We start from the raw sequence: 14,840 nt of genomic DNA on the forward strand, positions 1-14,840 counted from the left end.
CCCTGGTGGCGTTGCCAGACCACGTAGCATCGCAAATCTCCTAAACAAGCCAAACGCCTCTAACAGCGCCAAAAGTCGCGACATCTTAATTAAGATTTTTTAATAATATTGTTAAAATGTCTAGCAGCAAACTAAATCCCAGGGAATCTGGAGCCTACATCGTAGAACATGCCAAGCATGTTCGTATACTGCCCGCAGGCGTTGAAAAACTAACGCAGGAAATCGTAAAAGGCCTAATAGAGAAGCGCATTGCTGTGGAAAACTTCTCGCAGCACGAATTACATCCAAATCCCGACTCAAATCAGCCGGAGGACTATTCCAAAGCAGCCGACTGGGTCTTTGTGTTGGACACTTTAAACTTTTGCTTCTGGACCCCCGGTGAGCAATTGATATTTATAGCAGCATCCCCTATCTTCAATGGTAATCTTTCGCAGATAACTACACCAAATACAAGGTCGATGGCTATACCGGCTACTTTGCTCTGTGTGCTGCGGTCAAGAGAGCCATCAAGGAAGGCGTGGATGTGATCAGTCCCAAGTTCTATTCCGCGATTGATATAAAAACCCTAGAGAACATTTTCCGCTCTGACGATGGGGAGACCGTGATTCCTCTGCTCCAAAAGCGTCTGGAATCGCTCCACGAAGTGGGCAAAGTTCTAATCGACAAGTACGGTGGCAGCTTTGAAAATGTTATCAAGAAGGACGAAAAATCGGCAGTCCGTTTGCTGGATCTCGTTGTGGAGGAGTTTCCCTGTTTTCGAGATGAGGCAGAGTTCGCTGGAAAGCGAGTTTCCATCCTGAAACGAGCCCAAATCTTGGTGGGCGATGTGTGGTCCTGCTACAGAGGTCAAGGACTTGGTTACTTCAATGACATCGATCAGATAACCATGTTCGCCGACTATCGAATTCCCCAGGTGCTGGTGCACTTTGGCAGTTTGGAGTACACCAGCGAGCTAATGGAGTTCCTAAAGACGGATACTATTCTGGAGAACGGCGATCCCCGAGAGGTGGAGATACGCGGCGCCTCCATATACATTATCGAACAAGTTAGGGATGCTGTGGTAAAGATACTCAAGGAGCAGCATCCCGAGATCTCACTGGACAACGTCAACTCCATTGTGATCGATCAGTATCTGTGGGACTACCGGCGTCGGCAAAATGCCGACTTGGAGCACATTCCCTTCCACAAGGTGCTGAGCATCTACTACTAGCGACGGCAACACAAATAAAGACAGTTGTTTTGTAAAACTGAATTGTCCTTTAATTATCCACAAACGGGGCAATCATCTACAAAGTGACGGGCACGGGCTTGCCTTTCTGGGCAGCGATGCGCTCGTTGTAACGCTTGACGGATTCCTCGCGGGAAAGGTTTCCCTTGCGGGCGTAGCGCTGGTTGATCAGGAATTTCACATCCATCTGAAGATTGATGGTTTATTAATACTTAGTTGGATGTTAACTGGATGTGTTTATTTTCGAATACTTACACCCAGAGTGGACTCGTGGCGTTTGCGCAGGGGGCGCTTGATGCCATTGCGATGGGCCTTCTTGTTCTGGTTGTGATTTGTGTGGTTCTTGGACTTGGCCATCTTAAACTATTCCGAATATCCAAAGTTCCATTGATGGGGCACATGAAAACAGAAAATATTCGCCATTACAAATTTTGCTTGGGGTTAACACTTGGAGTTCACTTTTGGCCATCGCCAATTCAACAACGAGCCAACAACTGTTGAAATTTCTGTTGCACTGGTCGTGTATGAGGCACCTACGTTTTTCGCACACTGGAATTCCTAGCTGCAAATAAAGATTTTACGATTAAAAATAGCCAATTGGGAAAAACGCGGTGCACACTTACGGAAACGCGATGGAAAAGAAGGGAAAGCTAGAGAGGCAGCCATACAGCGCAGAGAAGGGACTAAATAACGCCAACCACGTGAAGACATCGTGCTGTTATCTGGGTGCTGTCAAGCGCACTTGCTTCCATCACTTCTGTGTGGAACTGAAACAAATTTGAAAAGCCATTATTGATGTCTAAGAATAGGAAGCAGTAAAACGTGGTCAAACTAACCAAAGCCAAATAATTATATCAAAGGAACAACGTATTTTCAATAAATATAACTTAAATTATTCTGCTCAAATGTATTCTTTAGAAAATGTTAAAGAAATACCAAATGTAAAAATAAAACTATCGCACGATTAACCCTAACGCGTTGTCCACTGTACGTTTTTGTTTGTTTGCCTTGCAGAGATAAACAAAGTGACTAAAAAACAAATTTATTAATTATTACAAACAATAAACAACATGCCACTGACTGCGGAAAGTGCCGCTCAACAGATTCAGGTAAAATTGTGAACGATACTTATGGATATATGCTCCAAGTGCATGTCATTTACAGGATCGCCTGAAGGACATTCAGCAACACATCCACATTGTGGACGAGGAGCGTCGGCGGGCGGAGAACTCCATTGCCAGTCTGGTGCGATCTCTGCATGCCACCAATCAGAAGGTGAAACCCCTGCTCAAGGCCAGTTTAATGGAGGCGGCGCAGGAGGAGGCCACCATCCGTGCCGCGCTGGCCAAAATCCACGAGATTCGAAGCATTCGCAACGAGAGACGTATCCAAGGTACGCTGGTGTGTGATCAGATCTACGAACAGGACTTACTCTCACTTATTCCACAGCTCGCAACGCTGGAAACAAGGAGGCCATTCGACGGGGAGCCCTTATGAAAATGGTGCAGCTCTCAGCTCAAACATTGCCTTTATTTGTTGGGAAACTAGGAGAACGTGCACCAGCTCTATGTGGAGCCATTCCCGCCGAGGGCAACTATGTGGCTAAGGTAAGCTTAACTATTTGCAGAAGCTGGTGGAATGATATAAAAAATGGAATTCCACTAAATAGGTTGGTGACAATGTTGCCGCCTTAGCCAAAGGAATTGATGAGGAGGAGAACTGGATCCTGGCAGAAGTGGTGCAGTTCCTGCACCGTCAAAACAAATACGACGTGATTGACATTGACGAGGAGCAAAAGGATCGCCATGTGCTAAGCAAGCGAAAGGTCATCCCGCTGCCCCTGATGCGTGCAAATCCCGAGACTGATGGTCACGCCCTGTTCCCGAAGGACACAGTGGTAATGGCGCTATATCCACAGACCACCTGCTTCTACAAGGCCATTGTTCACCGCCTGCCGCAAACCGCCATCGAGGATTACGAAGTGCTCTTTGAGGATTCCTCGTACATGAATGGCTATGCCGAACCCTTGCCGGTGGCCCAGCGCTATGTGATTGCATATCGACCCACGAAAAAGGGTGCTGGCAGTGGCAGCGGGAATCTCTCATCAGCATAAAACTATATATAGCAGTATTATTGTAGAATAATAATAATTTCCATGTAAACCGAAATTTGAATAATAGCTTAGCGGCTCCAATTTAAATTTGATTTAGTTCACAATAGACTGGTTTCTGTCTAGGGTAAAAATAAAGTATTTTCCGACTGGTATATTAATACTGTAAATATTTTCAGTATATTTGCGGAGCACGACTACATTGATTCACCGATAAAATAAACTTTAAAGTTTGTAGCAACACAAAGGGGAAAAACAGACAAATAAGATGAGTGAAACAAGTTTAGCGACGCAGACCAATGGCACGGCGGAAAATGGGAACTGTTTTGATATCCTGAAAGTGTCTACTCTATTCGAATCGAGCCTTTTGGAGGAGGATGACGTACAATTGGACGCCTACTTGGCAGCCTACGAGGAAATAATGAAGTAAACTGAGTGATTATGATGAGTTTTTAGTGGTGCTCTATATGGCATTGGTTGCTCCTTAGGTTCTTCCAGCTGATGGGCAGTGTCTTCAGTTTTGTCAGCAGCGATGTGCGCAGCAAAATAGATATTCTATACGCTCTAAGAGCCAAGGACGCAGAGGAGCAGGAACACTTCAATACCTTCAAGACCATGCTGGAGTACGAAAAGGATGCACAGTTGCTGAATCAAAAGGGTTACGTGTCCGGCAGTCGCACGCTGCTACGTCTTCATCGCGGTCTTGGTGAGAATAATGCGCAGCTAACTGCCACAGTGGCTAATTGTTTGTGTTCTTTATCTAGACTTTGTCTACGAGTTTCTCAATCGGATCCAGGCGATACCCGACGAACAAAAGACTGTGGACGTGTGTAAGGCGGCCTACGATGACACCCTGGGAAAACATCACTCGTTCCTCATTCGCAAAGGAGCCCGCCTGGCTATGTACGCGATGCCCACTAGAGGAGATCTTCTGAAAAAAGTTTGCACCGATGTTGAAGCGGCCAAGGAGAACCTGCCTACCATGCTGAAGCACATGAGAATCAACTACGATCGCACGGAAGAGCTCTACACGCTATACGACTTACACAGCCTGCCTTAGAGTCTATTATACATCTGGGGTACTCAAAAGATCTGATAGAGTGATAAAAACACAAAGGGACACTACTTATATAAGCTAGAAAAGATGCCTATAACATGATATTATAATAGTATACTATGATTTTGTACTGTATCTAACTCTCTATCGGATTTGGTGGCTACCCCGGCCTAGTTTATGTAGCTGAAATTTTCTGTGTTGAATGTGTAACTGCAAGTATTTGTTTCCTAAGACGTAAGTTTTTAAATTTTGCATTTGAAATTGCCTGCAATCGCTCATGTATCGCCTTGACCACAGGCTGTGCAATATTTCCGAAATCACCTGTATTTAACGCCATAAAAGCTTTAGTTATGAATGAAAACTTGTCTTATCTGGGTGTATTGAACTTGGGCTACCTGGACAAACATAGTTTCTCGTGTCAGTTCCTAAAGTACCAGCATAATAAGCAGTCTAGATTAGATAAGCTTTTGGGGAAATGCTGCCTCATAAAAACCCACTTCGGATACCAACGGCTTGGGCTATCTGGATGTTATTATGGTCCAAGACAAAGGCCGTTAAAACTCCCCTATATCTCCAGAATCTAGTCAAGATATATGACTGCATTTGGGTTTAACTAGCTAACTTTTGAAGCGCATATTGCAGAAATGGCCGCCGTTTCAATTGCAGGCTAATTGGGCTATCGATTACGGCTTAGTCACTATCACTACGAATCACTATCAAAAAGCGAGGAACTCGCAAAAAACGTGTTGAGTTGGCCACTTTATCGCCGTTCGGACAGGCGTTGTGCCAAGTGCAAAACCGTAGAAGATGGTGGTTCTCCGGACAAATAATCAACAGACGTCACCGCTCCGTCTGGGAGTGCTAAAATCGTTAAAAGCGCCTTGGCCCACCCGTTTTGGCGCATATTGAATCCGTCAGGCGCCGCGATCAGATGGCACTATGGATGCTTCCAAGCAGTCGAGTCCCAAACGAGAGAGTAATCCGTTTATCAAGGCCAATTTAATCTCCAAGTGGCTGTTCCTGTGAGTCGTCAACCTTTTTTTATTGGTGAAAAGTGAAAATCACTGCGGAAACGAGTCCAAGGTCATGGTCAATTAGTGAACACTTTACAACTCGCGATAAGGTCCTAGTGGTAATCGTTGCCGGTAGTGCTAATAAACCATATCTCAGGGTATAAAGCTAAAAAAAGTTTGTGATATATGAAGTGCCCAGGAGTCAGCTTCGGAATATCTATTTCAAAACTCATTGAGTGATAAAGGATATGTTGTAAAAGTGGTTTAACTACTAGTTTCTGTGTGACAGTGTGCTCATAAATCTCGAATGTATCAGAATCATTTTCGGAATTTCGCAATATTGATTGACCATTGACTGTTGGGCAGTCACGTAGTAATGCCCTGGATCAGACATGTCATTTCCAAGGCGCCGACCATGCAGATACATTGATAAGATATTGAACAACTTATCATTTTCCCTGCTTCAGATGGATGCATAGTGTTTTCCGCAAGGGCAGGCGGGAGGAGTTGGACGCGAGTAAGCTGTACGAGCACCTGCCCAGTTTCGATAGTGAGTCCTTGACCAGAAATCTCCAGCCTCACTGGGAGCAGGAGTCCAGAAGCAAAAATCCCAGTCTTATGCGGCTGATCTTTAAGGTCTACGGATGGCAGTTTGTTCCCGTTTGCGTTCTATATTCTCTGCTGGAAATGGCTATTCAGTAAGTGCAGTAACCTTCCGGTAATCGTAGCGATCTTTATCTAATTTACATTTTTACTTCCGTTGCAATTACAGTTCCTTCCAGCCTTTGCTGCTCGGAGGATTGATCTCCTACTTTGCCTACGGCCAGACGACGGTGACCAAGGAGAGTGCCTACCTGTACGCCATGGGCATTGTCCTGTGCTCGCTGGTCACCTCCCTGGTGTTTCATCCCTTTATGTTCTATGTGTTCGCGGTGGGCACGAGGGTCAGATTGGCTTGTGCCGGCCTGGTCTACCGGAAATGTCTGCGCGCCTCGGCGAGTAGTGGCGAAGGACTCGGGGCTCAGGCCATTTCGGTGATGTCCATCGATCTCTCCCAGTTCGACTTGACTTTCTACTTCTTTCACGACCTGTGGAAGGGTCCCGTGGAGGCCTGCATCTTTGGCTACTTGATGACCCGCCAGGTGGGCTGGACATCCCTGATTGGGATTGCCTTCATAGTGATATTGATACCCCTGCAAGCGTGGGCCGCCAAGGCTTCTGCTAATTTCGGCACCCGATCCGCCAAGCATCGGGATGCACGTGTAAAGCTGATGAACGAGATCATCAGTGCCATCCAGGTGATCAAGATGTATGCGTGGGAGAAGTCCTTTGGACGGCTGATTGCCGCAGTTAGGCAGTCGGAGGTAAAGGCCATTCGAGGATCCATGAGCATCTACGCCGCCCTGCAATGCACCAATATGATCTCCAAGATATCGCTCTTCCTGAGTCTGATCGCCTATGTGTATGTGGGTGATCTTGTGACGGCCAAGAAGGTGTTCATACTGTCTTCCTACTACGGCCTACTCAATGATTCCCTGCTGCACTACTGGCCCATGGCCATAACCACTTGGGCTCAGACCCTGGTTAGTGCGCGCCGAGTAGTGGAGTTCCTGCTGGAAGTGGAGAAGCCTGCGGAGGAGTCCTGCTGCCGAGACAATCCTGGCTTGGAACTGGATGGAGGAAAGCAAAAAGCAGCGCAGAGTGGCCGCCTCCACTGCGTACAAAGTGAGACTAAGTGCTTAAGTTTCCAAAAAGTCAGCGCGAGTTGGGATAAGCCGAGCATAAAGCAACCCAGGAAGCCACATATTAAGGGCATCTCCTTTCACATCAACGCCGGCAAGTTTGTGGGCATTGTGGGTAATGTGGGCTCCGGAAAGAGCACCCTTCTCCATGCCATTCTCGGTGAGATTGAGCTCATGCAGGGACGAGTGGAGGTTCATGGCAGGATTAGCTATGCCGCCCAGCAGCCGTGGGTATTCCAGGGCAGCATCAGGGAGAACATCCTGTTTGTGGAGCAGTACGAGGAGAAGCGATACCGCGCAGTGGTTCATGCCTGCCAGCTGGACAGAGATCTGGAACTGCTGCCCCGCGGCGATGCCACTGTTGTGGGTGAGCGCGGAATCAGCCTGAGTGGTGGCCAAAAGGCCAGGATTGCGCTAGCCAGAGCTGTGTACCGCCAGGCGGATATCTACCTATTTGACGATCCACTGGCCGCCGTTGATGCGCAGGTGGGTAAGCTGCTGATGGACAAGTGCTTCCAGCGACTGCTGGATGGCAAGATGCGCATTCTGGTCACCCATCATGTTCAGTTGCTCAAGAGTGTGGATCACCTGCTGCTGTTGGAGGGAGGACAACTCACCCAGCAGGGTACTTATGAGGAACTAAAGGACGTGATCACCCATCATGCTGCTCTGGATCTGGAGGCCATCGAGGCGGACAAGCAGCAAGTGAAGCGTGTGCTCAGTCAGGTGGACAGGACGTCAAAGCAGCTAAGCAAGGGAGAAGACGAGGATCCTGCCACCAACCAGGATGAGAATGGCCATGCCGAGCAGCAACTTCAGGGTGCCGTAAGCTACGATACCTATAAGGCTTACTTTCGGGCTCTGGGGGCTCCGTTCCTGGTCTGGTTAGTGCTTTCGATGTTTGTCCTCGCCCGAGGATGCCAAGCGCTCATGGACATCTTTATCTCCCGATGGGCCACTTGGGAGGAGGATCGAGGGTATGATTCGGTGGATGACTATGAAGACACGCGAACCAAAATGGTTATCTGGTATACGGTGCTCCTATTACTCACATTGGCCTTGTTCCTGCTGCGCACCTTTGGGTTCTTCTTTATGTGCCTTCGAATCTCACTGACATTGCACGACCAGCTCTACCATGGCATAATCCGCGCCTGGATGTACTTCTTCAATGCCAATCCATCTGGGAGAGTGCTCAACCGCTTTTCCAGCGACATTCAGAACGTAGATGTGAACCTGCCACAGGCTATGATGGATTCCCTTCAAGTACGTAGACCTAACTCAACCACTTCTTCATCTATCTAAGGCCTTTTGTGTATCTTGCCCATTAGTTCCTGGTGGATGTGGTGGCTGTGCTGGTGATCGTGGCCATTGCCAACTATTGGCTACTCATTCCAGCAGCCATTATGGTACTACTATTGTATTTCTGCCGTGCCCTCTATATAGGCGCCAGTCGAAGTCTAAAGAGGATTGAGAGCTTGAGTAGGTTTAAATCTATCTAAATAAGGAAACTTTACTAACTTTAGTTTTTAATCTGTACAGCACGTAGTCCCATCTACTCGCACACAAACCAAACTTTCCATGGCCACTCGACCATAAGGTCCATGGACGCCATGCCGCAGCTGGAGCAGACTTTCCATGGCCACCAAAACACCAACTCCTCTGCTCTTTTTCTCTATGTAAGCGCCAACAGGGCGTTTTCCTTCTGGACCGATCTCATTTGCGTGGTCTATATCCTGGCGGTGACCTTCAGCTTTCTGGTTATCAAGCAGAGCTTCTACAGCGGCGATGTGGGTCTGGCCATCACCCAGTCCATGACATTGGTGATTATGTGTCAGTGGGGCATGCGTCAGACTGCCGAGATGGAGAACAACATGACCAGCGTGGAACGAGTGCTTGAGTACGCCCAGACGCCATCGGAGCCACCACTTGAGAGTCCGAAGAGTGTGAATCTTGCAGATGAGTGGCCACAGGCTGGTCACCTTCGGTTCCAGGATCTCCGCATGAGATACTCTCCAGGAGACGAGGATATCCTAAGAGGACTGAACTTTGAATCACAGCCCATGGAAAAGATTGGCATTGTGGGACGAACTGGAGCTGGAAAATCCTCCATAATTCAGGCGCTATTCCGATTGGCTCTCAATGAGGGAACCATCGAGATCGATGGATTGGATATTGCTAAACTGGGTCTCCACGATCTGCGAAGTAGAATCTCGATTATCCCACAAGATCCAGTTCTATTCTCTGGAACGCTGCGCTTCAATCTGGATCCATTTGATGAAAAAAGAGATGAGTCCCTGTGGAGTGCATTGGAGGACGTGAAACTAAAGAAGCACGTTGCCTCATTGGAAGGAGGTCTCTCCTGTCGCATGCAGGACGGTGGCTCCAACTTCAGCATGGGTCAGAGGCAACTGGTCTGCTTGGCGAGAGCTATTCTCCGACAGAATCGAGTCCTGGTTATGGACGAAGCAACCGCAAATGTGGATACAGAGTGAGTAGTTAAGACTCTAAATTCAACAGTTTCGTAATTAACTCTTTATCTTTCAGAACTGATATCCTGATCCAAGAAACCATCCAGACCAAGTTCGCCGAGTGCACAGTTCTGACGATCGCGCACAGATTGCATACTGTGATGGACAATGACAGTGTCCTGGTAATGGACGCTGGCCAGATTGTCGAATTCGGAGCACCTCATAAGCTCCTGCAGCGCAAGGATGGAGCCCTCCTCAAACTGGTCAATCAAAACGATGCGGCCACCGTAAAGTTCCTCAAAAAGATTGCATCAGAGAGTTACATGCGCCGCAACAAAAGAGACTCCTTCACTATAACAGAGGAATGAGCAGGGATCGCCACCGGAAGCAGGATTTAACTTGAGCGTCGGCTTTCACAAATTCTACTGTCACGGAGAACAGTCAAATTCGGGTTTATTGGTACGAAAAGTGTACGATAAAGTGTATTTACATTGCAGTAGAATTACGCTAGTACTAATGATAGTTCGGCACTTAAAACGAGGAGACTCTGACACACGCGCGCACACACAAGATTACAACATAGATGTATATATATGTATGTAGGTAATATATCAAAACTGTAAACTTGATGGATAGCCTAGGATGATGGTAAACATTCCATTAAAAATAACATTAGGTATTGACATGTATGGGTAAAACTAGGATCAGAATACACTCTGATATGCTCTCGAATGCAAAGAAAACGTTCATTATGTAAGCTATACAAATGCTATGCTATGTACAGAGAACGCCAGAAACAAAAATATATACGATCAAACCACATCCGCTTCGGCTTCTTCCTGCTATTCAATCCGAATACGATGCGATGCACGACGCAGCGCAGCGAACTCTTTGAAGACCAGTCGCCCCAGCAACACCATGGCAATGATGTCGGCAGCGATGAGCATGTGGAAGACATACTGCCATCCGGCGGTGGAGATAAGACCAGCAAGCAGCGGACCAACTGCCGCGCCGATTGAGCCAGTACCATCGATAATGGCCGTCACCGTGGCCAGAGCATTGGCATTGCCCTCCAAGGAGCTGTGTTGGCCCAGCTCTGCACTTACAGAGGTTGTAATCAGGGCATAGGGTCCGTTCACAAAGATGCCGACCACAATCAAAAGCACTATGCTGATTGTCATCGACAATGCACCATATTGTTGATACATCAGCAGCTGAAACGAATACATGTCCATTGTAGTAATGGTTTCTGTGTCTTGTCAAGCGCACTTACAATGGGGGAGGCAACAAACAACATGCCTGTGCAGACAGTGGCCGACATTCCGCTCACATCTGATAGATAGCCCGCAGCTATAGCTCCCAAAATGCCACCCACATCGAAAAGCGTGGACAAATCAGCGGACAGTTCTGGACCCAATGTGCCTGCATAAGAGGAAATGCATTATTGAATGTTTTCATTACAGTTTTGTGGATGCTTACTGGATTTTTGTATGTATAGTGGCAGCCAGTACATGAAGGTGTAGCTCACCAGCTTGGTAAAGAATAAGCATAGTGAAAACTCTATCACTCCAGGTATGAATAAAGCATCGACCAGGCTGATGGGACGTCCACGACCCCTTGGCACTGCCTCAGGTTGAGAACGTGAAAGGATTGGAGTACGCTCGGTGGGCGCCGATCTATAGTTGATTTCCTAAAATAAAGACGACGAATTATTAAGCCATTTAACACCGAGAAGCGTTAAAAAGCGCGAAATTTACATAAGCAGAAATTTATGGCAGACATAACAAGGAAGCCAAACATATAGTCGTGCACTTACAGTTTTTGAATTGTCGTACCCAAAATTGATCACATACTAACGCCGTGCAAAGTAAGTTTTAGAAATCATAATTGCAACATAATGGGGAGACCGGGTGTAATGTACTTCGCATGCGGAACATCAATAAAAGCCTGAATCTGATACTTACGGCATCGTTGTGGCGCACCTGCTCTTCGTCATCCTGTTCCTCATCTGACTCGTTGGCCACGCGACGCTCCTGCTGGCCGCCTTGTGGGTAACAGCCCACAATCTCCGGCTGATCCACTAGGAACAGGAAGAGTAAAAATCCAACGGCTGCAATGATAATGCCGGGTACCACAAATGATAGCGCCCAATCGGTTTCCACATAATGCGCCGCAATAAGCGTGCCCAGAATGTTTCCAATGGACGTATGGCTGTTCCATATACCAAAGATCAGACCGCGTTTCGACTTTCCAAACCAACGACCCACTAGCGCCACTACACCTGGCCATCCAGTCGTCTGGAAGATGCCAGCGAATATTTGCACGATTATAAAATACCACAAACTATGGATATTGGAGGTGCGAGCAATGCCGAACATGTAGGTGAACACTCCGGTGAGGATCATGCCCATGGACAAGAAGTATCGCAGTGAAACGCGCTCCGCCACGAAGCCAGAAGCGAACATGGCGATGGCATAGGAGAAGAGGAAGGCCGAGTCCAGCATTCCAAAGAGGGTGGTGGCATCGGGAACATCTGTAAATTGGCAACTTGCTTATAGGGTTACAACTTAGAAAAGCTTGGGGGCAAACTCACCAAAGGGTGCATATCCACATTCCTGACCCGATGCAGCTAGCGCTGTGGAACAGTTTCCTTGGAGCACCGATTTAACCACGGAGATGGGTTTGCGGCACATGTGATAGCAGGCGTACGCCAGGAAAGTTAGCACAAACACAGACATCTTGTAGCTGGAATACATATCATATGATATAAACCTAACAAACGATACAACATTTATACACAATCGAATCTTCTCAAGAAAATTAAGACTTTAAATGTAATAGTAGTTACAAGCTATCGCAAACTCACAGCAGATCTCTGCGGGCATGGAAGCGGGTGCAGCATTGCCGGGAAAGCTGCTGGACCGCCCGGATGCCGAACGGCACGTCGTTGTAGTTATTGCTCATCTTTCGCGTTCTGGCCAATCCCAGTGGAGCTCTCATCGACCGGCGCGGACGTTGGGCGAGGTGCAAGTGCTGCTCGTCCAGGTGGCTGGGTTTCCGAATCCGTTTCGGTTGCGAATAAGGCCAGCTACCTGAAAGAACAATGATCAACAGGTAGGCGGTGAGTGATTTGGTGACTCAGTTCGAGATACATTTTCCCTCTGAAGGGGTGGGAGGTGCAGGTACTGCGGAGTGGGTCGCGGTTTCTGCTGAGGTCGTGGAAGCGAGTGCGGATACAATATCCGAACTTATCACCATATGTTTCTGCTCTGAAGTTTTCTTGTTTACGTCGTCGTTCCGCTCAAACAATGAAGCTTCGTATCGCAGTCGTCAAACGAAATGCGTTTCCGCTGGCTTTGCTATTCTGCTGCGTTGGCGAAAAATGTCCAACTTAGATAGTGTTTTTTGGTTCGAGATAAGAAACCGCTCGTTTTTTATCTCAAATAACGCCGATCGTTTTCTTTTTTATACCGATATCAAAAGTGTTTTAGATTCATAAGCTGTTTATTTACTTTTTTGTCACTTGTTCTCATCAATTTACAGAGTATTTCACAGTCGACGCGTGTCGGACAACAAAGTGCTTTGTTTGTTGTCGCCCCCAAAATCAAATACTTGCGGAAACTAACAGATTGCTTGCGATTGAACAGTGCGACATTGAAAAACAGCTCTTGGCACTTAATATTACCGTTAAACACACACTAAACAGCTGCAGTAAACATTACTCCGTCGGAAAAATAACAATATAGAGGTGGAGAAACATCGATTGCTTCTCGCGACTATCGATATGTGCTGGCAGTGTGAACGTGGCTGCCACGTTGTGTATATTTTAGTATGTTTCCAAAACGGTATATCTGGATTATTTTTTTTTAATTTCAGTTATATTTTAAACTTGTGTTTGAAAAATTATGAGTATAAGAGATAATTTTTCCTCATCTGTTTTGATAGGAAATGTTATCATGCAAGAACTTGATACTTTTTTGTGTAAGGGTTTATTTGTATTACTTTTTAGCATTTATGTTTAGGTAACGATTGGGATAAACCGGCAGTTGCCTATAGATTTACTTTAGAAATTAGAGGTTGACACTTGATCTCGGAATTGCATTTCCTGAGATCACTAGCTAATTATTTCCTTTGACACGCGACCGAATGAATAAATACGAGTTACTCATTATTTAGTTTCCGTTTGTTGACAACGGACGAACAGCGTGCACATGACCTGGCTTTTCAATCAGTTGCGACTAAGAGCGGAAAATGCTCTGAATTTTTCCACACCCGTACGCTAATTTTCTCCGCCTTCGGTGCGAAAACCAAGGCGGGAAACAAGAACAATTGCAGGTGCTAATAACGGCGAGCAAAAACACTTTGCCAATTGTATAAATTGCGGGAATTAGCCAAGTTGAGCCTCACTTAACAGCCTGCAGTTCAACTAAGAACAAGTACCTTTTAAACACTCAAAATCTAATTAACTTACCATTAAAATGCGCTGCAACAAGGTAAGTACAGTAGAGACCTTTAAAGTACCTATTGCTAATTTATCCATCTATATAATAGGTTATCTTCCAACTCATTGCCTGTTTTGCGACTCTTGAGCTGGTGCTCGGTTATCCCCAAGATCCTACTGCGTCAGCGGAACAGATTCAAAGACTTAGTGATGCCAGTGAAGGGGATACTCCTCCGGAGATATCTTCAACCAGTGAAACCCTAAGAAATCTATACAGATATGAGAGAACTCTGAGCAGATTACGGAGAGCTCTGGAGGAGTTGGCCTATGAGGAGGCGGCTGATGACATGGAGCTGGCCGAGATCAATGTGTTCCGCCCGCTCTTCCGTTACCGATCCCAGGTGGTGAAGGTGAAGAATCCCCAGCAGCAGTTTGGCTAACTAAACACTTTAGTTCTACGATACATTGCATCGCCTCATCTATCAAAAACGAAACATTTGCCATTGATTTCTTTTATACAAACTTAGCCTGTTAAGATGTAAAATAGAACTAATTTATATTGTTAAACATTTAAATATTTTATTGTTTCATTTTGGTTGAGCCTATGCGCTTTGCAGATATACACACGTGATTAAGCATATGTACACACCAAACTATGTATTTCCCATTAGAGTTAAGAATATTATTGTAGTTACTTTTCATGTTTCCACTTTGAGCACATTTACTTGAAGGCTTTGTGGAGGACACGTGAATTCCTTGCATTGCACTATTTTTGTTTGGA

The 14,840-nt window shown here is 46.4% G+C and overlaps 7 protein-coding genes across 12 annotated transcripts; 5 read left to right on the forward strand and 2 right to left on the reverse strand.

Annotated features, from left to right (window-relative positions):
* The first annotated feature begins 36 nt into the window (after positions 1-36).
* LOC122612115 (queuosine salvage protein) lies at positions 37-1,247 on the forward strand. The gene is made up of 2 exons (XM_043785508.1): positions 37-378; positions 435-1,247. The coding sequence occupies exons 1-2, from the start codon at positions 117-119 to the stop codon at positions 1,208-1,210; spliced, it is 1,038 nt and encodes a 345-aa protein (XP_043641443.1). The 5' UTR covers positions 37-116; the 3' UTR covers positions 1,211-1,247.
* Positions 1,238-1,865, reverse strand: LOC122612118 (60S ribosomal protein L29). The gene is made up of 3 exons (XM_043785511.1): positions 1,766-1,865; positions 1,484-1,591; positions 1,238-1,415 (listed from the first exon to the last, which is right to left on the reverse strand). Exons 2-3 carry the CDS (start codon positions 1,583-1,585, stop codon positions 1,287-1,289), a joined length of 231 nt encoding a protein of 76 aa, XP_043641446.1. The 5' UTR covers positions 1,586-1,591; positions 1,766-1,865; the 3' UTR covers positions 1,238-1,286.
* Positions 1,866-2,189: 324 nt separating this feature from the next.
* Positions 2,190-3,428, forward strand: LOC122612116 (SAGA-associated factor 29). The gene is made up of 4 exons (XM_043785509.1): positions 2,190-2,337; positions 2,393-2,621; positions 2,678-2,835; positions 2,898-3,428. The coding sequence occupies exons 1-4, from the start codon at positions 2,299-2,301 to the stop codon at positions 3,339-3,341; spliced, it is 870 nt and encodes a 289-aa protein (XP_043641444.1). The 5' UTR covers positions 2,190-2,298; the 3' UTR covers positions 3,342-3,428.
* A 92-nt stretch (positions 3,429-3,520) lies between these two features.
* Positions 3,521-4,750, forward strand: LOC122612117 (ceramide-1-phosphate transfer protein). 2 transcript variants are annotated; one of them, XR_006325588.1, is made up of 4 exons: positions 3,521-3,764; positions 3,827-4,044; positions 4,103-4,629; positions 4,693-4,750. XR_006325588.1 is itself a non-coding variant. In XM_043785510.1 (3 exons), exons 1-3 carry the CDS (start codon positions 3,607-3,609, stop codon positions 4,396-4,398), a joined length of 672 nt encoding a protein of 223 aa, XP_043641445.1. In that variant the 5' UTR covers positions 3,521-3,606; the 3' UTR covers positions 4,399-4,750. The 2 variants fall into 2 exon arrangements, 1 of the variants encoding a protein (XP_043641445.1); XM_043785510.1 differs by having other exon boundaries at positions 4,103-4,750.
* A 396-nt stretch (positions 4,751-5,146) lies between these two features.
* LOC122614967 (probable multidrug resistance-associated protein lethal(2)03659) lies at positions 5,147-9,987 on the forward strand. 2 transcript variants are annotated; one of them, XM_043789755.1, is made up of 6 exons: positions 5,147-5,417; positions 5,876-6,106; positions 6,181-8,413; positions 8,479-8,629; positions 8,690-9,638; positions 9,695-9,987. In XM_043789755.1, the coding sequence occupies exons 1-6, from the start codon at positions 5,335-5,337 to the stop codon at positions 9,984-9,986; spliced, it is 3,939 nt and encodes a 1,312-aa protein (XP_043645690.1). In that variant the 5' UTR covers positions 5,147-5,334; the 3' UTR covers position 9,987. The 2 variants fall into 2 exon arrangements, with proteins under 2 accessions (XP_043645690.1, XP_043645691.1); XM_043789756.1 differs by lacking the exon at positions 5,147-5,417 and having other exon boundaries at positions 5,916-6,106; positions 6,191-8,413.
* Positions 9,988-10,024: 37 nt separating this feature from the next.
* LOC122614968 (glucose-6-phosphate exchanger SLC37A2) lies at positions 10,025-13,414 on the reverse strand. Of its 4 annotated transcripts, none has more exons than XM_043789759.1 (8): positions 13,304-13,414; positions 12,485-12,710; positions 12,212-12,363; positions 11,583-12,151; positions 11,435-11,470; positions 11,098-11,308; positions 10,892-11,040; positions 10,025-10,832 (listed from the first exon to the last, which is right to left on the reverse strand). In XM_043789759.1, exons 2-8 carry the CDS (start codon positions 12,616-12,618, stop codon positions 10,461-10,463), a joined length of 1,623 nt encoding a protein of 540 aa, XP_043645694.1. In that variant the 5' UTR covers positions 12,619-12,710; positions 13,304-13,414; the 3' UTR covers positions 10,025-10,460. The 4 variants fall into 4 exon arrangements, with proteins under 4 accessions (XP_043645694.1, XP_043645696.1, XP_043645695.1 ...); XM_043789761.1 differs by having other exon boundaries at positions 13,245-13,341; XM_043789760.1 differs by lacking the exon at positions 13,304-13,414 and adding an exon at positions 13,131-13,265.
* A 536-nt stretch (positions 13,415-13,950) lies between these two features.
* On the forward strand, positions 13,951-14,634 carry LOC122614973. Its single transcript, XM_043789767.1, has 2 exons — positions 13,951-14,111; positions 14,170-14,634. The coding sequence occupies exons 1-2, from the start codon at positions 14,097-14,099 to the stop codon at positions 14,497-14,499; spliced, it is 345 nt and encodes a 114-aa protein (XP_043645702.1). The 5' UTR covers positions 13,951-14,096; the 3' UTR covers positions 14,500-14,634.
* The last annotated feature ends 206 nt before the right edge of the window (positions 14,635-14,840 follow it).

Source organism: Drosophila teissieri, chromosome 2R (genome assembly GCF_016746235.2).
Source record: "Drosophila teissieri strain GT53w chromosome 2R, Prin_Dtei_1.1, whole genome shotgun sequence".
NCBI classification, from domain to species: domain Eukaryota; kingdom Metazoa; phylum Arthropoda; class Insecta; order Diptera; family Drosophilidae; genus Drosophila; species Drosophila teissieri.

Excerpts from the sequence above, each read along its gene's own strand:
- LOC122612117 (XM_043785510.1), top strand. The coding sequence starts at position 3,607 with ATGAGTGAAACAAGTTTAGCGACGCAGACCAATGGCACGGCGGAAAAT. Across the intron at positions 3,765-3,826 it reads GCCTACGAGGAAATAATGAA|GTTCTTCCAGCTGATGGGCA; the intron begins GTAAACTGAGTG and ends GTTGCTCCTTAG. Across the intron at positions 4,045-4,102 it reads ACGTCTTCATCGCGGTCTTG|ACTTTGTCTACGAGTTTCTC; the intron begins GTGAGAATAATG and ends TTCTTTATCTAG.
- LOC122612116 (XM_043785509.1), top strand. The coding sequence starts at position 2,299 with ATGCCACTGACTGCGGAAAGTGCCGCTCAACAGATTCAG. Across the intron at positions 2,622-2,677 it reads CAACGAGAGACGTATCCAAG|CTCGCAACGCTGGAAACAAG; the intron begins GTACGCTGGTGT and ends CTTATTCCACAG. Across the intron at positions 2,836-2,897 it reads AGGGCAACTATGTGGCTAAG|GTTGGTGACAATGTTGCCGC; the intron begins GTAAGCTTAACT and ends TCCACTAAATAG.
- LOC122614967 (XM_043789755.1), top strand. The coding sequence starts at position 5,335 with ATGGATGCTTCCAAGCAGTCGAGTCCCAAACGAGAGAGTAATCCGTTT. Across the intron at positions 6,107-6,180 it reads CTGCTGGAAATGGCTATTCA|TTCCTTCCAGCCTTTGCTGC; the intron begins GTAAGTGCAGTA and ends TTGCAATTACAG. Across the intron at positions 8,630-8,689 it reads AAAGAGGATTGAGAGCTTGA|CACGTAGTCCCATCTACTCG; the intron begins GTAGGTTTAAAT and ends TAATCTGTACAG.
- LOC122612118 (XM_043785511.1), bottom strand. The coding sequence starts at position 1,585 with ATGGCCAAGTCCAAGAACCACACAAATCACAACCAGAACAAGAAGGCC. Across the intron at positions 1,416-1,483 it reads GCCACGAGTCCACTCTGGGT|ATGGATGTGAAATTCCTGAT; the intron begins GTAAGTATTCGA and ends ATCAATCTTCAG.
- LOC122614968 (XM_043789759.1), bottom strand. The coding sequence starts at position 12,618 with ATGAGAGCTCCACTGGGATTGGCCAGAACGCGAAAGATGAGCAATAAC. Across the intron at positions 12,364-12,484 it reads CATGCCCGCAGAGATCTGCT|CTACAAGATGTCTGTGTTTG; the intron begins GTGAGTTTGCGA and ends TATGTATTCCAG. Across the intron at positions 12,152-12,211 it reads ATGTGGATATGCACCCTTTG|ATGTTCCCGATGCCACCACC; the intron begins GTGAGTTTGCCC and ends GCCAATTTACAG.
- LOC122612115 (XM_043785508.1), top strand. The coding sequence starts at position 117 with ATGTCTAGCAGCAAACTAAATCCCAGGGAATCTGGAGCCTACATCGTA. Across the intron at positions 379-434 it reads CTTTTGCTTCTGGACCCCCG|ATAACTACACCAAATACAAG; the intron begins GTGAGCAATTGA and ends AATCTTTCGCAG.